General features: G+C 41.0%; 1 protein-coding gene across 1 annotated transcript in view; it reads left to right on the plus strand.

Moving 5' to 3' along the window:
- Positions 1-325: 325 nt before the first annotated feature.
- LOC138049334 (von Willebrand factor A domain-containing protein 7-like) overlaps positions 326-12,475 on the plus strand; it is a 16,309-nt gene continuing 4,159 nt past the window's right edge. The window contains exons 1-8 of the mRNA XM_068895561.1: positions 326-1,254; positions 1,324-1,481; positions 2,772-2,876; positions 4,502-5,113; positions 8,109-8,333; positions 9,342-9,922; positions 10,484-10,661; positions 11,929-12,475. The exon at positions 11,929-12,475 is cut by the window's right edge and continues 67 nt beyond it. Coding sequence (XP_068751662.1) covers positions 410-1,254; positions 1,324-1,481; positions 2,772-2,876; positions 4,502-5,113; positions 8,109-8,333; positions 9,342-9,922; positions 10,484-10,661; positions 11,929-12,475 — 3,251 coding nt within the window. The 5' untranslated portion in view covers positions 326-409. The remainder of the gene's footprint in view (positions 1,255-1,323; positions 1,482-2,771; positions 2,877-4,501; positions 5,114-8,108; positions 8,334-9,341; positions 9,923-10,483; positions 10,662-11,928) is intronic.

The following is a 12,475-nucleotide window of genomic DNA, read 5'->3' on the forward strand; positions in this document are numbered from 1 at the left end:
TTAACGCTGTAATCAGGAAGGTCGACCCCGTTTTCTAAAGTTATCTCCAGTGCAATTCTCTTGGCTTTTGAAACATCATTGTTTGACAACAGTATCAAACTATTGTTGTTCTCGCCGACTCAGATTTGAAAATTCGGAGGAGAAAGGGCTGGGAAAGAGAAAGTAAAAGAACATTAATGTTAGTAGTGAAGTGAAATTACGTCATTGTGCTCGGGAGTTTCAGCACTCAAATGAGGGGCGTATTGATTATCATTATTCATGTCGGTCATTTGGGTAAGTGGTAAATTTAACGCACTGCTGCTTGAATGGGGTTCTTAGTCAAACAGATCAGGTGTTAGCGTGCCAGTTTTCTGTTGACTGCCTCTTTCAGTTGACTCCCTTTAATTTTTATGGGTAGCAGTCGGCAATTATGAAAACGTCTGTCGCAGTGTTACTGATTGCTTACCTCTCTGTCACTGCCAAAGCATTTCTCCCACGAATAAGCCTATTATCAAGAGATTTAAGAACGGATGATCATGCGACAATTACAAAGAAAGGATTCCTCAAGCCACTGTATTATTTCTTAATTGAAAATCGGCAGTATTTGAAAGACCAATATCTGACTACGTTTCTACGCGATATCTATGAGTCTGGTTCGCCGAGTGCCTTAAAGGATATGACTGAAAACATGTCGCCACAGATTCAGTTCCTTACCGCACTGAACGAGATTGAAAGCGCCAACGTTGAGGTAGATTCCTCTCCGCTAAACAGCTCAGCTTCCGCCCATTTTGATGGGGAACAATTCGAATCGGGTTCCCAGCGGATCGTTCGCTTACGCCAGGAACTTATAACTTCACTCCTGAAAGGCGATACATTGCAGCACGCTAGGAACCTGGCTGGCGGGGCCTTACACACTTTGCAGGATTTCTACAGCCGTTCCAACTGGATTGAACTCGGTAATGCAAGTCCATATGAACTTTTAGGCAGACCCGAATTCGAAAGTGAGATCCCACAAGAGTTTATTGCAGGACCGACAGAATCAACATGTAACGATTGCTCATTAGATCCGGAATCTGGTCTGACTGATGGCTTATGTGAGAGCAACTTAAACACTGTGAAGCTCACGAGCGGTTATCGCTCAGGACAGGACATTGAGAAGCCAGAGTTTGTGGGAAAATGCAGTCATGGCGGCAAAACGGATGAGAGTCGTTTTATGTCGGCTACAGGAGGAATCAACAAAGATTCCACATCGGTGAATGAGTCTCCCCATGCCAGGTGAACTACCAATACCTTAAATTTAGCAACTCGGAAATTGCTCATTAATCTGTTTTCCTTTCTTTGCAGTCTCCACACAGTTGCCGCTGACCTCGCAGTAGAAGCCACAAGCATCTTCCTAAACGACATTCGCTCAACAGTTGGTGACGACATTTTTGCTAAATTTCTGAATCTGAAGTCAGAGAAAAGCTTGGCACTGGTGATAGACGTATCAGGAAGTATGAGTGGTGAGATGATATGTTTAGCTAAACCTTGATGCCAAGTTGGACAATTACTTTTTGTTGAACAAAATTTTGCAGGGAAGTCTGCCTATCATATAAGTTTTCCAGCGCCTATAGTTTTCGTTGTTTGCACTCTTTATTAAAGGAAGATTTCTTAATTTTTTTTTAATGAAGACTAAAACGAGCTAGTTTTTTGACATTTTATTCAACGCGGCCCTTAATTTAGGGGAGAATTGAAAATGGAAATTTATCTTCAAATGCTGACGTCTTTCACAAATCCTCAAATTTCACGTTGTTTTTTCGCAGACGACGGCAAAAAAACGGACAAAAGTGAAAAATGTACGTGCAGGGCGTCCAAAGCTATTGTTTTTGCCCACTAAATATGCAAATTTGTGACGTTCTCGTTGCCGTTGTCATTGCTTAAGTTCCCTGGTGTGATTCGAAGACCTTTGCCAGCCAGAAGCCTGATCGGTTAGAAAAAGAACTCTCAATCTAGGAACATTTCAATCGTAAAGCAACTTTGTCGGTATGTATAGATTGTCTGCATGATGTTGCATATGAAAAAGTACTTAAATTTTCTCTGACCTTCAGAACAGGAGATCAAGGTCGTGAGAACAGAACCAGGGGCGTGACCAGGGGATTCCCCGGGTGCCCGCAGAAAGCCCCCGTCCCCCCCCCCCCTCCTGGAAAACAAGACAAAAAAAATTAAGTTTCAATTTCAAGTAATTCCGGCTAAAAACAGTCAAAATTATTGTGCAAATTTTGGTAGTGACCAAAATGATACCATTGTAGCTGAATTACTTTCGGACTAATGGAATAAAGTACTTGAAATGCATGGATTTTTGTTTTGTTTTGTTTTGTTTTTCACAAAAAATTGTAATGGGCATATTCTATTTTTCCGGGGGGGAGGGGTGGGGGGACATGTCCCCCATTCCTCCCAGATACTGGGGACTTACAGCGCTCATTCAGGACCCCCCTCCCAATGAAAAATCCTGCCTACGCCCCTGAGAAAATGTAAAAACGCAAAGACCTCGCAAAAAGTAACGACAAAGAGTTAGGTATACACATGGAGTAAATCTGTTGTTGTGCTTTATAGTTTTTGCGCATGCGCTGCCCCCATTTGACTTAACCATTTGACAAGTAAAATCGTCTGGCGTTAGACAGAGTAAAATCTGTTAATTTTCACTCCCAGGAGTCAATGGGTTAATGAAGGGGAATTTTGACCCCTTAGTGGAGGAGACATATTTTTTGACTGCTTTAACGCTCATTGTTTAAATTCTTTGTTATCCAAACCAGATGAAATCAGTGAAGTGAAGAGTGTGTCCGTGGATTTCGTTTCCAGAACTTTGCAAAATGGAGACGCCTCCTTCACATACGTTCTTGTGCCATTCAATGATCCTGGTGAGTTAAATGAAAGCAACTGCCTCTCAAACAGATGCAAGACGCAAATTCATATTGAAAAGATAACTTGACAGTTTCAGGAGCTCGTCAAGTGGAGCCTCTATCTTCCATACTTGACCTAAAAGAGTCAACCCTTTCCCGAGTAGATCTATTTATAGAACGACTCCCTTGGGAGATTCTGCACGCTCACTGTTGCAAAGTTCTAATTCCTTGATGAGTCAACCATTTCCCGAGTAAATTTATATTTACGAAAGGGGAGCATCTATCTCCGCTCGGCAACTGGCTTTTACAAAATGAAGTGATCCTGAATGCCAACACTGGGCATGCTGAATCTCCCAAGGGTTATGAGCTTTTACAACACTGAATCAAAGGAGAATAGCTTTTACAATAGTGTTGAAAAAAAGCTCTTGTTTCAACAGCCAGTTGACATATGGTTGGTTGGCATATTAGAACGGTTTTCAAATGAGTTTCGAAAGTATATTGCGTTCGCTTTGGTTTTACATTGCTTTTCTCTGTGATTGACCAGCAAATTGGAGCCACTTTTTTAACCAACGAAAATCAAAACCAAAACCAATCACGACTCGCACGCCTGTATTTTCCCGCTCTTTATGTCGGTTACATGTAAGTGCTTCGAATTCTGATTGGCTCATTGTATTGTTTTGATCTGTTGTGATTGGCTACAGCAATTTCCTTTGGTTTTGTTTTTACGACACTCAATTGAAAACCGCTCGAATAACAATGGGTTACTTAACGAGAAATATCGTTATTGGCTCTTGCAATATTCAAAACACTGGAAAATGCTCAGCTGCGGCAAATCAATTGTTATTAACATCACACTACTATCGGACATCGACAATAGAAAGCGTACAAGTAATTCAGGTCGAGCATTTTCTATTTTTAGCTGGGTTGTCCATTACTTTTTCCTTGAGCAACAGGCCTTTTTTTAACCAAAAAACTGGTGTCCTGGTAAACTTTCTGGTCGTCTCGGTCGACCGCTTATTTCGAACACTGTTACCCTAGAGTATTTTGCGTTTGCAGTGATTTTAAACAGGGTGAAATTGTCCTTTATAAAACGCAAGCATTGGAAAATTTGTTTAAAAAAACTTGACACCAATCTATTTAACCTCATACACCTTATTGAAAAATGGCCGCCATTTTTGTGTTCTTTTGTTTGATTACAAATTTGCCCTTTTGGCCTCGTTCACGGTTAAATGTTCTTTAACGTCTCAAAGCGAGGCCAAAGGGCCAATTTTCAAAGCAAAGAAAGAATACTAAAATGGCGGCCATTTTGGAATGAGGTTTATTCCGGAGAAACTTGAGGTCCTAATTCTATCGTTGAGACATCAAAGGATCCGTTATGGGTTTAGTTTGATTACTCGTGAAGTAACGGAGGTAGGGGGAGGCACAGCGAGCCCGTTTTACCACACCCACTACAAATCCCCAGATGTCAAACAAGGGTTAGGTGATATAGTACAACCTAGTTCCCAGGGTCTCCCTTCTCTGCCTCCTTTGTGGTCAAGGAGAGACAAAGGCGGCAGAGAAGAGAGACCTGGTAACGAGGTTGAATATAGCACATGATCACACGACCATATAAAGCTCATGTGTTTACATTTGTTGTACAACAGGAGTGGGTCCTGTAACAGTGACAAGTGATGCGCAAGAAGTGATTGACGCAGTAAACAGTTTAAGAGCAAGTGGCGGTGGCGACTGTCCAGAACTTGGTATGACTGGTCTTTACCAGGCCTTACTCCACTGCCTTCCTGAGAGCATAATATATTATTTCTCCGATGCTGACGTCAAAGACGAGGATCGAAGAAATGAGGTCTTGTCCCTGGCCATTGAAAAGAAGGTCAAAATCCATTTTGTCATCACTGGTCGATGCAGTCGGCGTAAAAAGCGTCAAGTCCAGGGGTCAAAGTTTTTAAGAAATCTCCATCGTGTTAGGAGAAGCTCAGAGGAGCAAAACGTGTACCAGTTACTCGCTACAGAGACAGGAGGACAAGTCCTGGAAACTAGCAAGAGCGGAGTGGCTGACGTTGTCAAGTTGATTGATCCCGGAAACGTAACCAACTCGTCTGAAGTTCTGAGAGAGGTCGAGCTATTAAAGGTCAAGGAGTCTCGTGCCCAATCTTTTAACAGAGAAAATTATTTCGTTGACATCGACACCACACTACAAAGCTTGATTCTTGTTTTTACAGCAGCTGACGCTCCTGTATTAGAAGTCGAGGCGGCACAAGGTAATTAATAGAGAAAAAAAAATTGGGGATAAGCGTTCGTTTAAAAAAAAATCGTGCTTTTTTCCCAGGTAATGTATTCACTTCGAACAGAGAATACAATTTTTGGACATACAGAGGTTTCCCATCCACACAAGGCTACTTTAACTTTTCAACAGTAAAAGCAAGCTGACTCACGCCAACACCAACCCGGTGTGGCCAACACATCACGCATGCAAAGGAGACTACTTTTTATCGGAACCGTGCCATTTTTCCGCTCTCGTGTAAACGCGCCTAAAGGTACCATGTTGTCACGGGCAACGTTTTTCGTTTCCAAGGGTAACTTTTCGGGATTTGACGTCATTTAACTGGTAACGGTCGCCAGTTTGAATTTAACCGTTGCCATTTGTAGATTTTGGCGGGCTCATCGCTCATGACGTCAAGGCCCCAAAAGTTACTCTTGGAAACGATGGTAACTTTAACGCTGAAACTTTGTCAACTGAGAATCGTAGTATTTCTAGTGTTCACGGTTTTCGGATTTTGTTTCAGCTCTAGGATATGCGAATCAATCAAGGCATTCAAGGTTCAAATAACGACTACGATGAATGCACGATCATGCAAATACCAGGGGCACCCAACGTCAATTTTCAGAAAATATCTCTTCGGAAGACGATTTGAGATCTAGAATTGCTTGCCTGCCTCTCCTAGGATTTTCGAACATCTGAAAAATGGTATAATTGCCCATTTTTAACTGATTTTTACTCTAAAAAGGTCACCCAGAATTTTCGGGAGCCTTTATTCTGGCTGAAATTTTCGAAAAGGTAAGTTTTTACCCCTATAATTTTCGGATCCGCTAGACTTTCAGCTAGGAAATCCGAACAGATGAAAATATGCCTATATCTACCGTTTAAATACTAAAATACTTTTAACAATGCTATGTTTAAGTGGTTTTGAACTATATTCTCGTTGGGTGCCCCTGAAATACGAACAAACTTTCGACAAAAGTTGAAATATCAAAGATTTGCCGCATCCAGTTGGCAGGACCACAAACACTCTTGATCCTCACTCTTGATGAAATTCCTGAACAGGTTTCCATTCTAAAATCTCCGAAAATCCAGAATTTACTGTGTATTGTGACCAAAGGTTTTTATTTTTCACCTCTCCGTTGTAACCCCTCGCTTCTCACGAAAGAAAAATCGAACCCCTGGCACCGAGGGTAGGAGATGTGGTTCCACAAACAGAAATGTGTTATACCGCAAACGGAGTATTCGCATACGACATATTTGCATATAAGGAGCTGTCGTATTGCCTGGACACGTATCCCCAAAAATGGACCAACTTTGAAACATAATTCTTACAAGAAAAGAGGTATGGAATCAATTTAGATTTTATAGGACGTTTCCTACACCAACTCGTCGCGTCATTGCCCAGATTGGTTTGGTGGCATTACATCCTTGAATTAAAAGACAAGCTCACACCATAAAGGAACACCATAAAGTGGCGAAGCTATCCGGTGCTCATGCAGCTTGAGAGAAAACGACTTTGATACATGCCTTACAAGAAACCGAGTCTGGCTAGGGCGACAAAGCCAGATGCAAGGTAACAATGGCTAAAAGTTATCTAAAAGTACATATAGAGTGTTTTCGCGTGACGTCGATTTGGCGATAATACGCATAAACACTGATTCGCGTAACTGTGAATTTGTATTGTCTAACCCAGTGGATGTAAAGCCCATGCCACCAAACCAACCAGGGCAATGACTGCGCCTGATTACAGAGGCGCGTTCGTTTGATTTATGGACACCAACCGGCGATTCTGTTGTTAAATTTATAAGCACGACACGTAGGTAATTCTGTTCGTATCACATGTACGAAGTCTAAGGTGTATTGATCGCGTGTTCAGTAATATGACTCGGAGGTTTGTGGTACATATCGCGATAGATTCTCGCTGTCGTTGTGGGTGACATCGATGCACTGCAGGCGAGTTGACCGCGCATTTTATGTCGTCAGTTAGCCAATTAAAATCTATACAATCCATCAGAAGGAAATCGAGACGAGTGGCCGAAGATGGCCTTTGCTCACCCGTAAAACACATTTTCACAGCAAGTGAAGTTGAACTGCCGTCGATCTGTAGATGGAAAAAAAATATGCAAGTTCGTATACACTGTCAATTACATGTCAACGTGTTGATCGACAGGTCATGCAGTCTTCATATCTCGCCAAACAGTAAATGCGATTGGGTTATTCCCGAGTGAGCCATGAGCATAGGGGTCTTGGGTAAAATTGGGGGCACACGTCCGTGTGTCGATCAAATGTTAAAAACGGATCAAAAAATAACTCATTCTCGCAAGAGTCACACAATCTATACCCATATCTAAAAAGTTGATTACGTTTTTCACATGGAATCGTGGGGGTGGGGGGTAAGCAATATGGCGCGAGGTCGAGGAACTTGTAAGACATTCGTGCACTGAGTATGGGTGAGTTTCTTTGAAAATGGGCTTCAAAATACGGGGGGGGTTGTTAGTACTTTGCGGGCAGAGTCTATATTCGTGCACGGGCATATCCTTAATTTCGCCGAATTCGAGCCTCAAATGCGGGCGCTTGTAAGAGGATTTTGTGGGCAGTTATTATTATTGTTATTATTATTATTATTATTATTATTATTAGTAGTAGTAGTAGTAGTAGTAGTAGTAGTAGTAGTAGTAGTAGTAGAATACGTTTTTAGACCAATATGTTTTAGATCATTATTTTAAATTATTATTACTATTATTAGCTTTTTTTAAAATTTGTTTTTCTTTAGTAATGCTTAATTGTCTTTTTCCAATTTATAAATCATTCACATATCGTAAATAGTTTTCTATCGTGAACATATAATTTAGTTTTTAAAATTTGTAAATAATTTCGATTATTATTATTATTATTATTATTATTATTATTATTATTATTATTATTATTATTATTATTATTATTATTATTATTGGAGTGGAGTAGTTACGCTTTTTGATTCAATTTCTTGGCAGGGAATTCAACATTACAAAAGAAGGTATTATCCTCTTCAAATAAACTCGTTATTTTGGAAGTTACCAGCTTGGTCTCTGGATCGCTCAAGCTGATTGTTTCCTGTACTGGACCTTACACACTACAAGTATCTGGTTTTAGTTCTATTGACTTCACGTACGAATTGCTAGAGGTTGAAGACTTGGAAAGAGGGACTTCTCGGCGGGTTGTTGGAAATCCTTTGAGAGGTGAGGTTGCTCCCGCTCACTGTTATTGGCCGTTTTTATAGTAGAGACGCATAAATCGTCTGGGACGAACTTGGGAAAACATTTTTTCTGCGTCTGCTAAATTCGCCTAGTATAAAGACGGGCACAAGACACATTATGCGTCTGGACGAAGTATCCAGTTTAGTGCATCTTCGAAGACGTACTAAACTAGATTCTTCGTCCAGACAAATTATGCGTCTTGTGCCCGTCTTTATACTAGACGAATTTGACAGACTCAGAAAAAATGTTTGCCCAAGTTCGTCCCAGATGAATTATGCGTCTCATATAGTTCGTCCCGTCTTTACACTAGACGGATAACATGAGAGACGCATAATTCGTCTGGACGGATTATACGTCTCTAGTATAAAGACGGCCATTAGGGAGCTCAGACTCATACCCAGTCGCTATTTACGTGTTTTGTGGAAAGAGAAGATTGAAACTGGGAGGATGGGTTGCGGTGTGCGGGGTGTCACGGGAAGAGGCAAAGGAAAAATAGCTATTAGCTGTGCATGTCCTGATACTTAATGGCTGAGTTGGCTTCAAAAATACGAGATCGTTTTCAGATAAAAAGAAAAGAACTCGTCTTTATGATGAGTAATATAAGATATATTCAATGATAATACTAACAACAATAATAATATTGATAAATAATAATAATAATAATAATAATAATTGGTATTATTATTATTATTATTATTATTTTATTATATTCGAAGGACATACCGTGGGGCATGAAAATTTTGCGGGAGTTTTATTTTGCGGATTGGCGATTTTTTGTGGTTTGCGGGAACAAATTTTTGCGGTTCAAGATGTCTGAAATTTCTGGTGGGAACTAATTTAACTAGGAGGCATCTCAGCACACAATTACCTTTTTCCGAAAGATCTGCCACACTTGAAAGATCCGAGAATCTTCTTTTTTTGTAGGCTTCATCTTTCTAGCATAACTAGCTCATTGTTTTCTAATGATCTTTGCCTCTCCTCCTTTTGCAGGCCAGACCTTGCTGCTCATATTAGATTTCGTGGGTCGACAAATGAAAACAGCCAGCAATTTGACACTTGTGGGAATTGATGGAACAAGCCTCGAGACATTTAACATCACTCAGGGACAAGGCTATTACCAGGATTCTTATTTCGTCACCTTTACTCCCACGGCAGAGAGATTTCGACTCAAAGTAACAGGAAAAGACGAGAGTGGAGCAATTTTTCAACGCATAAAACCAACATTGTTCACTCTTGGAGATGTGAAACTTTCCCTGAACGTCGACAATGCAAGCAATTCAAACACAATTTTTCCGGGAGAATTCATAGAAGTTAGTGTCAACGTAGAAATCTCAGCGGATAATCAAACGTTATATTTTACAGCATCAGATGACTTGAAGTATTTTGAAAGCATCACTCCCACGAGCTACACTTTAGGAAAAAACGACACTGTTGTCCTTCGAGTTCGCTTGTCTGCCCCTGGTGACGCTTCATACGGGTTGACAACCACCGTTACTGTATTTGCGTCTCAGGATTCTGGCTTCTCTCAAGTGGTTAATTTCATGGTCTTTTATGTAACTGTCGCATCAAAGGTAACTACTTTTAGTAAAAAAAAAGCATGTGTTTTTCCATGTTGAAAGAGTCTTACCTTGACACGGAAAAGAGCATAAAATGCATTTTTTGTTCTTCACGGCACCTCTGATCTTTTATCCTACCCATAGAAGATCAATAAATTGTTTCATCATGAACCGCTGTGAACCAGCTTATTGATGAGTAGAACATTACTCTCGCTGTTTGTCGTTATTTTCTCGTCTTCGAATTTGGCCTTGCCCAGGATGGTCTGCCTGTGGAGTGAATTAGTAAAGTGAGACACTGTGTCATTGAGTGAGGGAGTGAGCGCGAGTGAGTGCTTGGGTGAGTGTGTTGGTGCGTGGCTGAGTGAGTGGGGGAAGGAGGGAGATAGGAAAGCAACGAGGGACTGAATGAGTGAGTGCCCCCGACAACTCAGAATATGGATAGAGTTAAGTAAGTGACCTGCAGAGACAGCACACAAAATTCTTATAAAAACAATCTTGTGTTATCACCCTCTTTTTTATGTTTGGCTTAAGAGTTACATACCGATAAATTAACTTCACGATCTTTTCAATTTACAGAACCCAGACCTCTCTCCTCCAACTTGTACCATCGTAAACCAGACTGGAGAGTGTGCCAGAGTATACGGCAGACCCGAGTGTGTGTCGAGCATGTGGAACGCGAATGTCACGTTCAATGATGCTGGAGAAGGTTTATTCTCGATAACAACTCGAGACAACCTTAATGGGACTCTTAATGGTAAGGGCTGGTGTAAAATGATTCAATCTTCATGTAGTGCCTGACTGCAACTTAAGCTGCTGGGTCGAAGGTCAAAGTGGTCAAATCATTATTATGTCCAGCCCCACTCAAGAATGATGTACTGTCATGTTTGACGGCTAACTCGGTTGCTCTAATCATGGTTAGCGCTAACCAGCGTTAAATGCCATGGAAACCTATTGGTTTTGATACCTCTTAACCAACGGTTAGCGCTAAACGGGCTTCGAGCAACCGGCCGCTGGTCTCCAAATTGGAAAGTTCAGGCAAATATATTTCTGCAGATTTTAGTGCTAAAATGTGGCTGTGTTTCTTAACATTTTACAGTGATCGATAGTAGAGGGTGACCAGGATAAACCTCTTTACAAAAATGTCAACCCTCAAGAATAGAATTTTGTCTGCTGTCAGACTTTTCAGCTCTTCAAGAACTTGATGTCTATTTGCAATTCTGCGCACGCGTTTCAGTTGCAGTACTAGTGACTTTAAAAGATCTATGACGTCGACGAAATGTCACTTCAAAATAGAACTTTGCAACATCGTAAGTTTTTCGCGATTAGTCCATTTCGTTCGCTTCGTACAATGTGGGAGAAGTATTTTAAAAATAAATTTGTACAAGCATTTTCAGAGTGAAAATAGAGAATGATTTGACGTCGTTGATAACACGATTTGTTTTGCTATTTTATCCGATGATATTAGGGAGCTTAAACGACAACGCGGCGACGGCAACAAGAACGTCACAAATTTGCATATTTAGGTTGCAAAAACAATAGCTTTGTACGCCCTGCACGTGCGTTTTTCGCTTTTGTACATTTCTTTGCCGTCGTCAGCAAAACTACAACGTGAAATTGACAAATTTGAGGTTTTATGAAGAACATCATCACTTGAGGATAAATTTTCATTTTCTCCCCTAAATTTAGTGCCGTTCCGACCAGTGTCATTTTTGAGGAACTTCCACACCCTTGTTATATAAAAAAGGTTGAAATAGTCACGAAGCGATTAAAATAACGCGAATATATATTTTAAGATGATGATCTCGTTGCCGTCGTCGTTGTCTTTGCTTAAGCTGCGACGTTGTCTTTGACGACTGCGTTGTAGATCATAAAGTCCCTATTCTCATTTCGCAACGGACATGGTTAAAATGCAATTCCGTTTTGGTGTCTGCCTCAACTGTTTTCACGAGTTAAACTTTTCTGTGAGGTAGACAATGTATGCTGCCTTTCAAACTCACAACCACATAATTCTTCCATTTCAGTCGGAGCATTCAACCAGGGAGCAAAGAACACATCCGTACCAGCATCTTTCACATCAAATTGTTGCTACCCAAGAGTTCGTTTCGTCGGACTTGACCTCGTGGGAAACATAGGCACATGTTCTGTCAGCCTTGTACCTGATATTGTGTCGCTTAGCGCCAGACCGAACAGCACAAGTGTGTTCCTGAATCCTGGAGAGAAAACCAAGGTCCCTTTTACGCTCACCAACCTCGGTTCCGAAGGTTCCTTTTCGTTTCACGTAACCAGAACATCCGAGTTAATTAGTTACGTGATGCCCTTCAGTCTCATTCTTCAAATAAATACCAGTGCCACTGTTCACGTGATGATAAAGTCGCGCGGGGTAACCAACGATGTCATGAATTTGACGGTGAAAGCTGTTTCACAATCAAGCATTGCGAACGTAAAAGAGGTTACATTATTCTACATTCTAGTTTCGACTGTGGTGGAACCTGAGGTTGAACCAACACTTAAACCTGTGCTACTGAAAGGAGAAGTTGTAAAAGACCAGCCGCGTTTGTCTATGATACC

The sequence above is a fragment of the Montipora capricornis genome, chromosome 5 (assembly GCF_036669925.1).
Source record: "Montipora capricornis isolate CH-2021 chromosome 5, ASM3666992v2, whole genome shotgun sequence".
Taxonomy (NCBI): Eukaryota; Metazoa; Cnidaria; class Anthozoa; order Scleractinia; family Acroporidae; genus Montipora; species Montipora capricornis.